This window comes from Podarcis erhardii (genome assembly GCF_964252035.2).
Source record: "Podarcis erhardii genome assembly, chromosome: 1".
In the NCBI taxonomy this organism is placed as follows: domain Eukaryota; kingdom Metazoa; phylum Chordata; class Lepidosauria; order Squamata; family Lacertidae; genus Podarcis; species Podarcis erhardii.
This window is the reverse complement of record NC_138497.1, coordinates 34,744,535-34,763,026: the sequence shown is the minus strand read 5'-3', so window position 1 is coordinate 34,763,026 and position 18,492 is coordinate 34,744,535. Positions and strand designations below refer to the sequence as shown.

General features: G+C 41.4%; 1 protein-coding gene across 1 annotated transcript; it reads right to left on the bottom strand.

The window, feature by feature from the left end:
• Positions 1-1,041: 1,041 nt before the first annotated feature.
• LOC309343687 (uncharacterized protein) lies at positions 1,042-17,804 on the bottom strand. The gene is made up of 8 exons (XM_081865462.1): positions 17,378-17,804; positions 9,599-9,720; positions 7,702-7,840; positions 6,158-6,279; positions 4,365-4,475; positions 3,277-3,383; positions 1,922-2,012; positions 1,042-1,334 (listed from the first exon to the last, which is right to left on the bottom strand). The coding sequence occupies exons 1-8, from the start codon at positions 17,472-17,474 to the stop codon at positions 1,218-1,220; spliced, it is 906 nt and encodes a 301-aa protein (XP_081721588.1). The 5' UTR covers positions 17,475-17,804; the 3' UTR covers positions 1,042-1,217.
• Positions 17,805-18,492: the final 688 nt, after the last annotated feature.

Sequence of the window (18,492 nt, the reverse complement as noted above, 5' to 3'; positions counted from 1 at the left end):
TGCAGTAATAAAAGCATTAGACGCAGGGGTCAGCAAACTTTTTCAGCAGGGGGCCGGGTCCACTGTCCCTCAGACCTTGTGGGGGGCTGGACTATATTTTTTGGGGGGTGGGGGGAATGAACGAATTCCTATGCCCCACAAATAACCCAGAGATGCATTTTAAGTAAAAGCACACATTCTACTCATGTAAAAACACGCTGATTCCCAGAATGTCCGTGGACCGGATTTAGAAGGCAATTGGGCCAGATCCGGCCCCCCGTGCCTTAGTTTGCCTACCCATGCATTAGGGGATAGTATCAATGATCCATCAAAATGGAGAATACCGCCCAAACAGCAAGTGGGGCCATGCATATGGATGTTGAACTCTCCCCTTTGTTATCAATCAAAATCAGATCAGATCAAACTATATCAGGTAGTTTCAGTAACAACACACAACATAAAATAGGCATGTTTGCAGATGACATCTTACTATTGTTCACAAACCCGGAAAGAAATCAGTCATATAAGGAATATAAACACAGAAAGCACAGAACAAACAGGCATATCAACACATTATAAAATACATTGAAATTTTTATACCTAATAATTAAAAACCAATAGAAAAATTTAACTATAATCCTTTATCATGGAAGATATACAAGAAGCTTATGAACTGGTCAAAATTAAATATAGCAAGGTTAAGCAAGATTGCAACAATCAAAATGAATACATTACCTCCACTGACATACTTATTCCAAGTACTACCCATACCACTAACTCACAACAAGATTCAAAACTGGCAAAAAAACAAAACAAAATCCTACTAATTAATTTATACACAATGGCAAAATATCCTGGTTATCAAAAATTGTATTGTATGAACCAAACAAGGAGGGCTTGGGATCCCTTAGTAGCAGACAAAAAAATGGCAGAGGACAAGAAAGTGACTTTGATACAATAAGGTTCAGCTTTATATCATTTGTGCCCTCCTCACACTCAACTCCAACCCTACCGACAACTCATGGCTCTTTATGGAAGGACTCACTCAACTGACAAAAATAGATATATCAAAAGAAGAACTTTATTTGAGCTTTTGTATGCCCCTCTGATTGGGTTATTCTTATTGCTCATTGTTTATGTGTTTGCATTATGAAAAACAGGAAAAAAAATAAGAATTCTTGAAAAAAGAACTGTAGAACTGCAATTCAATGCAATTTCAATGTCAGTACACATTTATATTAGAGAATTCTGTACAAGTGAATTTGTTCAAGTGCTTCTCTATCAGCAACTTCTTCGAAAAACACATCGTAGTCCAACGGCAGAGCTTCTACCCATTGGCTGAGCTGAATGTCGACCTGAAAAGAAATTAAAATTTCATATTTGCACCTGCTTTCCAGTGCATGCAGACCTCTTGACTACTGATAAAGGCAGGTAATAAAAGGTTATCAAAATAAAATATTATTCTGCTGCAAGACTAACATAGGTAAGGTTTGCAATGTACATGTGTGTTTTCAGTATCTTGTGACGGATTTGGGACTGCAGTATTGGTAGTATTCACACATTGCTATCTCACTCAACGATATCATTGCAAATGATAGTACTGTGGCCCTCAGTGAACTGATCAAAATCACATTTTCATCTTGCCATTGACACACGTTGCTTCCCCCCACCCCAGTCCTTCTTTCTCACAGGTATAATCATTAAGAACCTGAGGGGAGAAACAGGCAGTTTGCTAGAACTATGCTCAGATCTTCCCAAAGTGCCAAATATGAGACCTACTGGCAGGAAGCCATGGGACCTCCATGGTCCTCTCTCTTGCCACCAACCTCACTGATCTAGGAGGTGGACACACAAGGAGGGCTTCTGTTGCACATCTCAAAAAAGCTTTTTCCATAAAAAGGAGAGACTTGACTGCAGAAAAATTTGAGAAATAACTACTTACCTGAAGCTCCGAAAGAGACTTCTCAAGGCTTGGCAACGTCACTAATAAGGAACCTTTCTTTCTTACATTTTGCCTGATAAATTTCCAGGATCTAGGGGAAAGTAAGTTTAGATTTCACTTGCTTGTGCAACCCTTATGGAAAATTACTTGCTTAGCACGAACTAACATGTTCCAACAAAGTGTAGTTATTATCATCCATCATTTGGCGTTTGTGCTCCGAGAGAAAAATACTAGAAGCTTAGCTTGGCCTGCATGAGCATTACAGCCTCTTTGATATGTGCCTGACATATATGCAAAATTATTTTATAGTGCAGTATTATTATGGAGTGTACCCCACTGTTTGTGGGAAATAATATTAACCAGATTTATAAAACATCTGCATTTTGAAAAATACAAAAAGAAATACTACCAATGTTTATAACAGGTTGCATCTACCACCGCATAAGCACAAGGCACCTCAATACAATGGATTTTCCCTTTCCATCCTACAGCCCTGTATCCCATCCCCAAAAGCCTATAGGGTTAGTGGGGCTTACCAAACATTGTAGAATGGGTCATCCAGGGTCACAGTGTATGTGTTAATTGAATTGCCTGGAATTGGGTCAAGGAACTTGTACCAAATAATGGCTGCAATCCCAGCCTCAGGCAATGTCACATATCTGCCACTGCATAACAGGAGAGCAAGTTGGCTGGCTCTTATTTGAGGCAACTATTATCACAGCTGCTGCGAGGACAGGGATGTGAAACCTGTGGCCTTCCAGCTGTGGGGGACTAAAACACTCCAACCTCCTGGCCATGCTGGTTGGGGCTGGTAGGTGTTGTAGTTTAACAACTATATTGAGAGATCTTTTCCTTGTCATTGCTGATAGGGATTTGCATGGCTCTTACGTCCATAATTTATTCCACTCTTCTTCCTCTTTGTCTAAATTCCAATTTACCACCCACCAACTTCTTAAATTTTGCTGTGGGCAAAATTGTACCTCTGTAATAATTTTGTGCATGGATGAAATTAGACATTACGCCACTATGTTTCCTCCCACTATTATTTTCTCATAGGTTGTTAACTGCCTGGTAGCTTCATTTTTTAATTTTGCACTTATAGGATCACCATCAGTTTCCAGGTTTTCTAATATTGTCCACTGGACTCCATTATTAGCTGACATTAAATGTGTCATATATCGCTTAAACAACTTGCTTCATAATAACTACTTGAGTTTGAGAGTCTGGAACTTACGTTTTTCTTAAATATACATTTCAATTCTAGCATTTTAAAAGAGGAGAAACATATGTAAGTCTAAATGTATCCTCAGGAATGTATTCCTAGTTTCTAAAAAATTCACGAACACACATCTTACCTGGCCTGTTCTGAGCTGTCAAGGAAATATTCAAAAACATTATTCATCACAACAATGTCAGCATTCTGAAGAAGTGACGCCTGAGTACAAATGTCTGCATGAAGTACCTGAAGGGGGAAAATCTGTAAGCTTCTAACATGAAAGATCATCTGGCAACAATCTCAAATACTGAAATTAGCCCACTCCACCCAATGTTCTGGGGGTTCTCCCCCCAAAAAGCCATTTTTGAAGGTGCAGTGGCATAAAGGAGGAAAAAGCCATCTTGCACAAGCAGAAGGCTTTGCACAGGGCTTCCGCTGATGGGGTGCATTTGGTGAATCCTACTTAAGACTTCCCCACCCAATTCATTTCAGCAGCTGCTTCACTTTATAGTGAAACAGCTACTGAAATGAAAGGGTGGTGAGAACAGCTGGATCAAGGAAGTGCTCCCTCCCATCTTATCAGCTGATTGGGGGTGTGATACTGCTTTGTGCTGGGTTCCTGCTTTGCACAGCATTTTAATGACTCCTGACAACCAGCTGATTGTTGGCTGCTTTGTCCAAAATGGTCTTGCAGGCCCAAAGGGACACCTGGTGGGCTAAGGTTGGTTCACAGGCCAGAGGTTCCCTGACCCTGACCCTAAGCAAGCCTCTTACTCTTGGCCTCAGCCTCCCCATTTGCAATATGGGTGTAAAAATACTGACCTTTCTTATTGAATTATATGTATTACCACAAGATAGCACACATAAAGTGCTTGGAACATCTGATTATACAAATACTAAATACTATTATTCTTTGCTTGTTGGTCATGGGAAAATCTTAAAATCATCTTAAACCTTTTTAATTGTTTCAATATTATTAATATTGAATATCCTCCAGCCTACGTTTAACTCCAGAGCTGAGTGTACAGGCTGCTATGGAGTTGCTTTGAATCACATGATGGTTTCAGTCAAAAACATTTACAAACTTCAACTATTTGAGGTATCCTACCAGATATGTGCATGACTGCGAAGATATTGCAACTCCAGTGACATTATTTTTCTATGAATATTGACTTGCTAGTTCAAAATCTCTCTGTAAATAAAACAAACTAAGAAATACGTTACTACCTTTATTCTTCTATGAAGTTGGTATTTTGCAATGATAACTTCCTGCAACCGGCAAAAGTCTGCATTCATTTCAACACCATAGATCTGAGACGCTGAGCTATAAAAGTAGCCCTAAAAGAAAAGCCAGTGTAGATAGACAGATATATATATAGGTGGACTGAAATGAAATGTTAAGCTTTACTGAATTTTATATATATATATAAGATGAGATTGTAAGAATCTTAGAAAGTTTCAGGCCCTGTTCCAGAGGGCTTGGTAGCAAGTGCTCAAAATAGTGTTTAGCGCTACAATAGAAAGTCTACCCTGCCATAATAATTTATCTTATAAATTAGAATAAATGTTTCACAAGAAGCTTGATCAATTTATATGGATTTAACATGACAAATGCTAGAAACCCACATATTAAGATGCCCCTAAATGATAACTATTACAGCTTTCTGAAACTCTTAACCATCTGGCTAGAAAAACAGTCTATTCAGATTAAATATGGCAGATTGCCACTTCTGTAAATAGAAGCAAAGAATATGATGAAAAGAACTATTTTTAAAAATATGAGTTATGCTTTATCTGGAGGATATATTCCATTTTTAACACCATAAAGTGCTTCAGCTTTCCAAATGTTAACAGGTGTTTCTAATTTAAGATAAATTTAGCAAAAATTGACACTGCATCTACTTCATTTGTTATTCCAGGAAAAAAGGGAATGCCAAGAAATAACTGGATCCTTAACACAAGTGGTCAGAGCATCTAGGAAGATGCTCCCCTTTCTGATCAAGAAAAAAGCTCCCCTTTCTGATCAAGATTATGCCCATGGGGGCAGCTTGGTATTTTTAAAGAGCTTCTTAAGACCTTTTGATAAAATGCTATGGTCCTATGCTCGTCTTTTGTTTATTTATTAAGGGGTTTTTATCCTGCCTTCCTAAATCTGAAGGAGCACTAAAGGGATCAATGTCAGTCAATCAAACCATAAGATAATACAACAACAGTAAACAAAGAACTGACTATAACAAATTCAGGTTCAGGCAGGAGACAAGCCAAAATCTTGCTTAAGCAACACAGACATTACCTGATGATACTACATAATTGGGAGGAGTAGTAGACTTTCTCTGTAGTCTCTGATAAGGAAGAGTTTAGCTAGGTAAGCAACTGCTGATTTTTCTTGGTAACAAGGGGAACATAATAAAATATGAGGCTGTCTTGGACCTTTTGAAGTATCTACACTGACTTGCAGAAGTTGTTCAGTGTCTGAGGCCTGTGCTCTAATATTAAATTCCAGCCCTTCCCTAAGGCTGTAGCCTATGAAGGCACACACACAGTTTGAGAACCAAAATTATACACAGATATCAACTTTATGGTGAAGCAAAACATGACTGCAAACCTGAACCTGGGCAATGGCTTCCTGATATCTATTTCCTAAAAACTGCTGAAACAATTCTTTTAACTATTGAGCTGGATTTGCCCAAAACTCAAAAAAAGTATCACCAGCCCAACCCTCCTCCTTATCCAGAGACTTATCGAGCAGTTATAATAACAAAGTGGCTGTAATATGTCATTACACGCGTATCTTTCTGGCTTAGAGAAGAGAATGTAGTCATATCACATCTGGGTTTGGAGTAAGATGTCCAGTAATACACCACTCATGTTTTGAACAAGATTTTGAGCAAGGTAGGTTATAACATTAAACAGTGTATCTGCAGGACAACACATAGCACAGAAGCACAGAATAACCACCAGGAACAGGAAAAAAGATACATCACAGGAAATTGTTAACAAATTCCTGGACTGGGTTTTACCCCAAAGAGGACCGCACCAAGTCTGGAACCAATGTCAACCACCACCTTTCCTGTCAGATCAGGCAGTACATGCCGAAAGAGAAACTTCAGTTCCGAGATGGAAAAGGAATGAGAAATGAACTCTGGGAAATAAGAGCAAAATAATTTTAAATATGCAACCTTGCTGGAACAATCATCAAACACTCTCAAATGTTTAGTAGAACATGGATTAAAACACCTTTCCAACAAGAATGATCATTTTTCCACTTGTCTGCTGAGAATAATATTCCCCGCCACATTCACATCTTTATAATTTTGAGTAAAACATCAAACTGGACACAATCTTGTATTTCTTTACTTAAAAAATAACCTTAATAATACAGGGTGAGACTGTAGCACTGGACACATTTCCCACTCAATTTTAAGTAATATAGCATAAATTAAGTGCAACTACTGAAGAGTAAACGGTTTAAATGATACTCTGTGAGATCTTAACTGTCTAGTAAGTGCTATGGGTCTGCTTCACGTTGTTCTTTGAACAGAATTGTGAACAAAATGAAGAACAGATTGGAGTCCTTTTCACATATGAACACATGGTGGGGAAATCAGGACCATATCCTCCAACCTAGAATGCCATATGTTCAACCGAAAGTCTGAACAGAGCCTAGGATGCATACACAACTGGTATATAGACGAGCTCTCTCTGTGCAAACAGAAACTTGCAACGGGCAGGGTTCCTAATTACACATACAAAGCTTTTCTCTGCACAAGTGCAGGCTTCGTTTTTACATTCCAGCTATCGGTAAAGAGCTTGAAAGGGGGGACCTGCAGCTGTGAGCCTGCTCTGTCCTCCAGACATTCCCTGAATGCAACTTAGGGCCTTCTCTGTAATGACATCCTGACTTTGGAACTTTCTCCCTAAAGGGAACTGTTTCTGCTCAACTTCAATGGTTTTAGCCAACACACTTTTAATTGGAAAAATTAATGTTGGTATAATAAACACACACATATTTTAGTTACAAGTTACACCTAAGACATAAACAACCCCACCGATTTACCTGAACTAAAATTAAAAGTTAATTTATGTTTATTGGTTTTGTTCCTTTTTTATAAACTTTATTGCAAATTTTAAAAACAACTACAAAACGCAAAGTGCTGTCTTCCAAGACAATACATGTACACATGTTAAGTCTTGCATGCATCAAAATAAACCTGGAAAATCAGCTCACTTCAACAGCATTAAGATAATTTCTCCATAGTAGCTGCTGTGACAAGATGAAAGGGAGATTACTTTACTATTGTTAATAAACTATATAAATTGAGACCATGCAGTCAAACCCATTTTCCTTTTTTTAATGGACTTTCACCTTATTTCCCATTTCATCTGGGAGCACAATAACTTGTAGATGCTTCCGCAGCTCACTCTGAAAAGCATAGTTCCACATCTGACTGAAACCTGAAGCTACTCCATATTTGATTTCGAAAAAAAACATTGGATCAACTGCATAGGCACACATTGACCAATGCTGTCATTTGGCCTCCAAGTACATCATCTATGTACTTACCTAATGATGCTGTCCGGTGAGAGCCGCACATTAGACAGTAATATCTGCTCATCTTCCCTTCTTCACACAGTGAGTCAATACAGTCATCATCATAAAGGAATGCATCAATATGAACTGTGGGTTTTGTTTGCTGTTGCAGCTGAAGGAGAAGCATAAAGCTGAACATGTATATTAATCAGCACATTTCGCCCAGTACTAGCTGCACACAATTTAAGCCCTAGACTTTCTGTTCCACTGGACATAAGTCAGTGGTTCCAAAATTCCCTGCCCCCACAAAGGACCACTTGAAAATTGCGGTGAGTCTTGGCTGGCCACTTCATGATCTTCCTGTCTATTGAACCAATAATAATGCACTGCGCTGGTTGCTCTATGAATTTTAACTGTATTTTTATAGGCACACCATGGAACACCCGAGGGAAGCTCTCAGACCACTGGTGGTCCACAAACCACAGTTTGGGAACCCTTGACCTAAATTATGCCTGTTTCCTCATTATTTTGTACCTCTAATTTAACATGTTTTCTCTGTCTAAGGAGTCAGTATTATATATTATACTGCTACATCAATGAGTTATATTCACGGCCAGGCGTTTCATTTGGAGACCCCACATTGCTGTCTACTAAGAATGCACTTTGAAGGTGGCAGTTTCTGCAGCTATAAATGAGAAATAGATAAATAGATATAGATGATAGATAGATAGATAGATAGATAGATAGATAGATAGATTGCATTTACTTGCGTGATACTTAATATGTCATCAGTGCTAGCTGGAATATATATCTTTGTTATAAAGCAAACAGCAAAAGGGGGGAAATTGTGGAGTAATATGAGGAAAGATAGTGACTAATTTTAGCTGATTAAGAGGAGCCAATGGAAGCAAAACTAGCTCCCCCATAGGCAGAGGACATGTAACCCTCATAACCCAGGTCCCACTGTTAGGTGGTAGAAATTCTAGGCTCCCTCTCCCGGGCAGCTAAATTCAGTATTTTTGCCCCAAACAAATGAAGATTGCAGCTAGCTATGCTGGTTCATCTGGAGAGGTGGGATCCAAAAATAACTGCAGTATACTGTTTTTATTAGGATCAACTGAGAAGTCACAGAGAGCAAGCTTCCGAGTTCTTCAAAACTCTTATTCAGGATAAAAGGTAAAGGGGCCCCTGACCATTAGGCCCAGTCGTGTCCGACTCTAGGGTTGCGGCGCTCATCTCGCTTTACTGGTACAGCTTCCAGGTAATGTGGCCAGCATGACTAAGCCGCTTCTGGCGAACCAGAGCAGTGCACGGAAACGCCGTTTACCTTCCCGCCGGAGCGGTACCTATTTATCTACTTGCACTTTGACGTGCTTTCTAACTGCTAGGTTGGCAGGAGCTGGGACCGAGCAATGGGAGCTCACCCCGTCGCGGGGATTTAAACCGCCGACCTTCTGATCAGCAAGTCCTAGGCTGTGTGGTTTAACCCACAGCGCCGCCCGTGTCCCTATCTTATTCAGGATAGATAGGTGAAATAGAGGGAGAAGAAATATGTTTCAGAGCATAATAGGAAAAAAACACACCAAAGGAACATTTAGGCAGAAGAAGAATTCTGAGGAACTTGAAAACTTGATCAATGCTTTGTAGTGTTTTATTCTGTTTTTGCTGCTTAGATGATTAAGCATGACCAAGCATCACCTGACCTACACTGGGCCAATCAGCACAAGGACACTTCTTCAGCAGTTAAAGCTTATTCCCTGCTCTTCTCTTTCTTGAGCTGTTAAATACAGATGCCCTGGGCTCAAGTTCTGACAGTGACTCAATCAGGTCATTCAGCAACCTCCATCAGACAGAAGTCCCTGATAGTCCTAGTGGTGGACCCACATCACTAAACCATCTGACACGGGAAGGCCTCAAAGGCTAAACTTACTTTTTGGAGAGCAAGGTGCTCGGAGCTGAGCATGGCCTCTTTTGGCAAACAATCTCTAAGATCTTCAGCAATACTTCTGAGAATAATATCATCATTACTGGATGTGAATTCATCAAAGTCATCTACAAAATATATATGTATATATAAATAAATGATCATGTGGCACTCTCAGGCATCAACAATATTAATGCAACGGTGATTTGCACACAATTCCAGATGTTCAGGATTTTTATTTGAAGAGCAGTTGCACAACTTTTGTTGCTTATTTTTCCTATAGGCGACAGATTTACATGCCGATGACATTACATTTCAAAAAGCACTCGGTTATTTTAAGATTTACTTTAAGATGTAGAAACCTACCAACACGGCAATCTTTGCTCCCCCCAAAGTTATCGTATTTCATTCACTTAGCTATTTAAACATCAAAGATGCTTTTGAAGTATTGGAAGAAAGGCAAAAACATGCAACTGCTTGCTTGTACATTTTAAAACACATTTCATATTTGGGAAAAAGGTATAAGCAAAGGTTTGTTGGAACAGTAATTGAGAAAATAATGGAAAATGGAGGGAAAGCATAGCTCAGTAGTGACATTTATGAGGTATCTTCAACAGTATGAAATATCAATGTGATATAGTCTCCAAAACTAAGAATTTGACCTGCAGGCTGTTAATATACATTTTATTCCCTGTAGAGCTATTTTCTGCAACGTGGTGACTTTTTCAGCTCAGGCTACCTTCTGTATTATTGCTTACCCTCTTCTTCCCTGAAAATTACTGCCTCTAATAGCAAACTCCCTTGATAAAACAAGACCACTGAGATACAAGAGGCAGGCAGAAGTACAAAAAGCCTTTTAAAAGGTGGGCATGGCTGATATGCAGTGACTGGCTAGAACTGTAAACAGGAAGAATACTGTTAGGATTGAAGATGCACCGGCAACATTGCCATCTTCCTTTCACCCAGCTACTTAAAGCTCAGACACAATAGAATTCTGCTATGACACAGTTTTAAGGTTGGAACCTTAAGACTATTTTAAATCAATTTCTTTTAGCTTAGTAACTCCCCAAAGTAGTTTCAAGCATCATTATTTGTAGTTACAGTATTTTGAGAAGGAGGGTGGAGGCCAGCATTTCACTGCAAAACTGGTCATACAGGCCCACCCAGTTTACCAATTAAAGGAACATCTTGAGGAGATGTTTTTTTCCTAAGGGAGAGGAAAAAAAGAATTTGAAACCTTGCGGTTACTCCAGTATGAAAGTGGCAGGCAAAACCCAGCAAGAACTGAAATCCCACATGAGCTAAAAATGCATCCTCCTATCTCAGTGGCTGTTGTAAGTGTGGCTACAGAAAGTACCATGGGTTATACGCAATGTTGCCATTGCGCAAGTGTTCCCACACAGTGGGATTTCCTGGCTGCAGCTCCTTGCGAACTCTTAAAATATGTTCAAGAGGACTGGTGGCCTGCAGGCAGGTGAGAGGAGAGGCAGGGGAAGTTAGTTCGCACGGAATTGGATGCAACTCTATAATTAGCCAACTTTTTCTTTAGCCATCTTTCTAAGCATATAAATGCAGTAGACGTGCTCCGGTAGCAAACAACTCTTTTCTACTTCCACAAGATCTTCAAGAAGGGTTACAGACTCAAAGTTGAATATGCATGTTTACTGTCCTCATGCTGACACAGAAAACCTTGACAGAAAAAAAATGTACCCCTCAGCCAGCTAGATTGAAACCAAGATAACTGAACTGAAGTGCCATTCTGTTTGCTTCCCCTCAGCTCAGCAAAAACCTCCATAATAGGCTTGAGGCTGATAGGAGCTCCCATACACCCATCATACCAGAAACACACTGCAGAACCTAAAATGCCTCTGGACTCAGGAGATAAAATGATATCTCTGATGGTGTGCAAGTGCTGCCACATGAAGAGAAAATAATATCAGAGACAAGTTGTAGTAATATGCAGTTGCTGACGCACACTTACGTGCATGAAAGAGTTATTCTGATCACAAGTTAACAAGGATGGAACTCAGCAGGCTCCCAGCAGCCTTTGCTTCCTCACCCCACCCCTGTGTTCCTTGAAGAAGCTGGTAGCCAAGCATGGCTCTCAGCTGAAGAAAAACCACATGAATGAAAAATCTCTCTGAAGTAATTTTACAGCCTGCATCTTCTGCATGATTCATTTGTGTAAGAAGACAAATGTCATTCCTTTGGAACCTTTTCTTCTTTACTTTACTGCCAACAGATGGAGAGTTGTTTGCTGTAACTGCTGAAACTCTTGAGTAAAATATTCACTTATTTGCAATGCTGTGTCTGTGATTTATTCTAGCCTAAGTATTTTGTGGGAAATATTTAAAGGTGAACGAGGGCAGATGTAAAATCTAATGGAGTTTTAATGTGCTTGGAGCAATCACCACTGTGCTAACTCTGCTATGAGAAAGTAATACTATCTTCCAAACCTCTCTCTCTCACAAGAGCAGCAGAGCAAGGGGAGAATTCACCTACGCTTTATGCTCTCCCTCCCTCTCAAGCAGAGAAGTTGAGCCAAGTTACCCTATAGCTGGCTCCCTGGGCCTGCTTCTGGAGGCAGCAATCGCCTTTCAAGGAAGCAGAGACATGTAAGAAACCTTTATAATCTGTAGTTGTAATTTATGGGTCAGATAAAAACAAGGCCTAATAAAAATATCATAACAACAGACTTGCTGAATCTGTCCAGTGGCTCATCTAGCCCAGCATCCTGTTCTCACAGTGGGCAACCAGGCACCCATGGGAAGTCACAGAATCATAGAGTTGGAAGAGACCACAAGGGCCATCGAGTCCAACCCCCTGCCAAGCAGGAAACACCATCAGAGCACTCCTGACATATGGTTGTCAAGCCTCTGCTTAAAGACCTCCAAAGAAGGAGACTCCACCACACTCCTTGGCAGCAAATTCCACTGTTGAACAGCTCTTACTGTCAGGAAGTTCTTCCTAATGTTTAGGTGGAATCTTCTTTCTTGTAGTTTGGATCCATTGCTCCGTGTCCGCTTCTCTGGAGCAGCAGAAAACAACCTTTCTCCCTCCTCTATGTGACATCCTTTAATATATTTGAACATGGCTATCATATCACCCCTTAACCTCCTCTTCTCCAGGCTAAACATGCCCAGCTCCCTTAGCCATTCCTCATAAGGCATCGTTTCCAGGCCTTTGACCATTTTGGTTGCCCTCCTCTGGACACGTTCCAGTTTGTCAGTGTCCTTCTTGAACTGTGGTGCCCAGAACTGGACACAGTACTCCAGGTGAGGTCTGACCAGAGCAGAATACAGTGGCACTATTACTTCCCTTGATCTAGATGCTATACTCCTATTGATGCAGCCCAGAATTGCATTGGCTTTTTTAGCTGCCGTGTCACACTATTGGCTCATATAACAGGACCTGAGTGCAACAACACTCGACTCTCTTTTAGTTTCCAGCACCTGGTAATAAGATGAGTGGGACACAGGTGGCGCTGTGATCTAAACCACTGAGCCTCTTGGGCTTGCTGATCGGAAGGTCGGCAGTTCAAATCTGCCGAATGGGGCAAGTTCCTGTTGCTCTGCTCAGCTCCTGCCAACCTAGCAGTTCAAAAACACACCAGTGCAAGTAGATAAATAGGTACCACTGTGGCAGGAAGGTACAGTAAAAGGCGTTTCTGTACGCCCTGGCTTCCGTCATGGTGTTCCATTGCACCAGAAGTGGTTTAGTCATGCTGGCCACATGACCCGGAAAGTGGACAAATGCCAGCTTCCTCGGCCTGAAAAGCAAGATGAGCACCATAGTCACCTTTGGCTGGACTTAACTGTCCAGGGGTCCTTTACCTTTTACCTTTAATGCACCATACTCTAGCAGAGAGGACACCTCCCTTCAGCTTAGCTACCACCCCATGCCAGGTGTCAGCTCATGACTGTAGGCTGACAACATTCACCAGTAACATGAGGGCAGCATTTATGTGCAATAGCTGGTACTGATGGGTTTTGAGGGGCTTTCCTGCCTAAACAATGGCTGCATAAATTTCTGCCCCCCAAAGAATCCTGGAATTTGAAGTTTGCTAAGGGTGTTAAGTGTGAGCAGATAAACGACAGTTCCCAGGATTCTTCGGGGAAAGTGATATGCTTTAAATATATGACATGCATGCAGTCTATGACTTTACTCTCCTCACCCTGTTCTTTCCCTGATGCTTGCAAGCAGCTGCTTAAGCAAGACACCTACTTCACTAACTAGAGAAGCAACAGAACAAAGCAAAGGCTATTTTTGTCTCTCCAGCAAAGGTGTGCTGCCCCACCCAAAATCCAGGTGAATAGGGTAGATGCCCTCCAGTATTCTGAAATCTGAAACCAGGATCCCAATACATCAGTTGTAAAACTCTCCTTCAGGAGAAAGAAAAGAAACAGGATGCATTCTCCAAGGCTGCAACATGTCTTGCTTGTAATCCTTTGCAGAGTTACCTGGGAGTAAAACCCATTGAATTCAATGGGCTTTCCTTCTCAGCAGATATGCACAGACTCCGTTCCCATATGCAAACTAGTAAAGGTAAAGGTAAAGGTAAAGGTACCCCTGCCCGTACGGGCCAGTCTTGCCAGACTCTAGGGTTGTGCGCTCATCTCACTCTATAGGCCGGGAGCCAGCGCTGTCCGCAGACACTTCCGGGTCACGTGGCCAGCGTGACAAGCTGCATCTGGCGAGCCAGCGCAGCACACAGAACGCCGTTTACCTTCCCGCTGGTAAGCGGTCCCTATTTATCTACTTGCACCCGGGGGTGCTTTTGAACTGCTAGGTTGGCAGGCGCTGGGACCGAACGACGGGAGCGCACCCGCCGCAGGGATTCGAACTGCCGACCATACGATCGGCAAGTCCTAGGCGCTGAGGTTTTACCCACAGCGCCACCCGCGTCCCATGCAAACTAATAGTACAGCACAAATGTTTCTTAAGAAGATGATTGAGATAAAGGGTAACCTGCCCTTGTCTCGGAGATGGAAGTAGAGGTGGCCTACATATTCCCTTTATTAAATGTATTTTTAGCTTGAAATTCATTATGTGATTCCAGGCAGGTTACAACATAAAACAAGAGCAATTACAGATAGTTAAGTGCAGGTTAAAAACATGGCATTAAAAGTTCAGTCATAAAAACACCCAGAATTACAGCAGCAGTCCAACATCCCACAAATGTATTGGCAAACAACCAGGTCTTCCCCTGGAACTGAAATGCCAAAAGCATTGGTGCTACTCAAGCTTCCAGGGAAAGGATATCCTGCAATTGGGATACCGCCACAGAGAAGGCCTTAATATGTATTACCACATGGTGTATTACCCTCAATTCCAGATCATTAACCCAGCAACAAAGACCAGATCCAGAGATTTTCCTGCTGAATACAGGCCAGTAGTATACAGGCCAAGTGCCATGGTTGTCATAGTTGCATGAAGTTCTAAGCTGGCCATCCCAAGGTGGGCCCAGCACAGATGTTAAAGTCATTCAGTGCCTGTCGTCTGTTCAATACTTGTTCATATCTGTTCAGTCAGTATGGTGTAGTAATTAAAGTGGTGGACTAAGACCAGGGGTTTAAACCCCACCTTAGCCATGAAGCTGACCATGTGTCAGTTACTGTCTCTTAGTCTAACCTACTTCAGAGAGTTCTTCTGAGGATAAAATGGAAGGATGGAAAATCATATCTGCTACCTCCTCAAGCTCCATGAAGGAAAGATAGGATGCAAATATAATAAATAAATAAATAAATAAATGAGATGGCTGATGATTTCAGGGTGCTATTTGAGCTCATTTGCACCATAATGGGGAAAATGAATTTAAACCATCAGTAAATTTAGAAACATACACCTCACAGTTGTGGGTAGACCACACCAACTGCGCAACAGTGAAGGAAGGGTTGCTAAGCAGCTGCCTAAAGATAGCAATGTCTATTTCTATTACGGTATAAAACCATGGGGTTTCTGTAATTTGGTAGAACTCCTCTCTTATACTACGTATGCGAAAGGAAAAAGTATTTTAGCGTTTTCTAAGCAAGACTGGTCACAAACTTTTACTGATGCAGCCACCCAAGAATTCTTAATAGCAGCACCACAATGCCATTGTGGGGCAGTGCTGCAAAGATCCAAACACCGGCTTACCAGAGAAAAAATTCACACCAGCTGTAATCAGGGTGCAAGAGAGGGACATCTGGAAAGCAGGTACAAGTAAGGGGCTATGTTGATGATTCCATATTTTTCAATGTGCTGAGCTCAAATCCATCAGCCGCTGATTATCTTGTAATGCTATTTTATTTTAAAATATTTTAATCAAATGATCTCAAAGTCTATATTAAGATAACCCAAACTATACATCCCTGTTCATTTGGCCAACAACAAAGGCCAGAGACTCCCAAAGAAACCAACAGCTGGAGCAGTGCATTTTTTGGGAGGAGGATACATTCCCCAATACTACTTGTTCTTTAGTTAGTGGTTGTGGCCAAAAGTCTTCCTCTTGCCATGACATTCATCCTGGAAGAAAGTACTACCTCCCTTGTTCTTCTGCCTGGTGTATTGCAAATGTTCTTTGAGGACAACTGTTTTCAGGTTCAAGATGGAAGCAATGTACTCATTACCAGCTTTACATGTGTTAGAGAACATGACTGTTTCAACAACCTAACACAGTGGTACCAACACTGTGAGGATGATCACTATTGGGATGAAGCAAATAACAGATAATGGCTTTCCATACTGCAAATTTGCACTAACTGATGCTGAGTAATTTCAATTATTAGTTATATTCATAAATGCATATTAAGGAATTATGTGACAATTTTGTTCTACATGCAGTTTATGCCAGGTATGGGGAACAGATGTGGCTAAGTTTCCACTTTTCATCAACCCTAGACAACATGGCCAATGATCAGGGGTGAAGGGGGTTTGTAATCCAACAATATATGAAGGATCACAGGTTCCTTTACCCTGGTTTATAGTCTGTGCTTTGCATAAAAACAACAACAACAACACACACACACACGTCTGAAGTGTTTTGAAATGTGATTTCAGCACAGGTAATCAATGTTGGTAAGAGGTATAACATTGATACCTTGCACTCATAAGCAGTTATGATCAAAAAATGCATACACAGATAATTGATAATGCATTTTTGCTTTTTGGCTGTTAATAACAGATTAAGTTGCCCAAGGGTTATAAATTCATCAGGTATTGCTACATACTCAACATACTGAAAGCATCTTGATATCAAAAGGGAAACTTCCCCCAATTTTTCAGGTTCGCCTTCAAAATACGTACAGGATTTTCCAGCCCGAATATGAAGAACATGCTACAGTATTTTAAGACTGCATTGGATTCCAAAACCAGTACATGGCCCTTAGGTCCAGCATCATGCTTCTCATGCCAGCCATCAGATGCCTGTGACAGAAAGCTGATCATGAGGGAAACAGTCCTGACCCTTGTGCTTTTGTATAACCTGGTTACAGAGGTGTAATGACTGGGAACATCAAACATGCAAACTATCATTAGGCTTGGTGGAACCCAAAGTAACACACTAAATTGGGGCAAGGGAGGGAAGACGGCCCCAAACAGCTGGTCGATGACTGAGCATACTCAGTGGGCCCTGAATACTGACCGATTATTGGGGGTGACTGAATTGGGGGAGGGGTATCCTGAACAAGAACACCCCATGCTGCAACATTTTGTTGCAGCTCTCGCTCGTAAGAAAACTGTAATGCAAGCGCAGGAAGAAACAGGCAGTGAAGAAACTGATAAGAACCGAGGAGAAACGTTGCTTACTGGTCGTTCTCATCCAGTGAAGCAGGCGGGGCAGATCCCCCGCCCGCGCACCCCGCAGCACGTTCAAAACAGCCTGGCGAGCCGAAGGGAAATCCATGCTTTACCTAACGAACACATCGCGCATGCGCCGGGAAGACCGCCCTCCCTTCACAATCCTGACTGGCGGAATCGAGATACGTCAGCAAAGGCTCTGACGTCTCCGTTCGGCGGCTGAATCCATTTATGTAAAAAAAAAAAAACCCATCCTTGTTGGACGCATGCGCTGAGCAGTCGCTATGCTCACCAGCCCTGGGAGAAAATGAGGAATCGCTCTCGCCGAGAGATACGCCGAGGCGCTATGACAGACACGGCTTAACATTACGGTGCGAAATGGTGACGCCCAACGCCCCTTGTTGGCAAAGGGCCCGCTTTCTGAAGGTTTTCTGATACAGTATCCAACAGGAACGCGCGCAGTGGGTCCCCCCCCCCGCCAACGGTTTCTGGTTCGCACGTGCAGTTAGCAGAAACCTGCCCCCACATCATAGTGGCAAAAGCAAGAAAATACAAAGTTAATTAAAATGAACATACGCCAACACGGCGTTAAATAGGCTCCCTTTCATAGAAATAACAATAATGCTCTGTTTAAAAAAACGTTACAATAAAGGATCCACATTTTTCACCCCTCCCAAAAAAAATGTGGTCACCTTGCTTAAGTTATAAACGTCCTTTGGTTCAGCTTTTTGAGAGGGGGCCACTCTTCCATCGTCTCCCAAGCAAAACGGATGCCAACTATTGTTGTTGGTAGCAGCATATAAAAGAACTGGTTTATTTATCTAGCATGCCCTACTATCCACAGATGGATAACTCAGGAAGGACAAGTTTAAGTATGTTCTTTTTAAAATAGCCACTGGACACAATACATTTATTGTTTTCTATCCAAGATGATTGTTTCCCACCCCGCCCCCCTTTCCTTTAAGTAAATGCTTATTTTTAACTTTTACTTGCTTAGCGTGCCAAACCAGATCACTTAAGTAGGTGAAATGTTGCTTCGTAAGTGTTGGGGCAGGATTAGACCGAGAACTGACAGAAGCACCGAGTTTCCAAAAGCACGTTTATAATATATTCACAAGCAATTC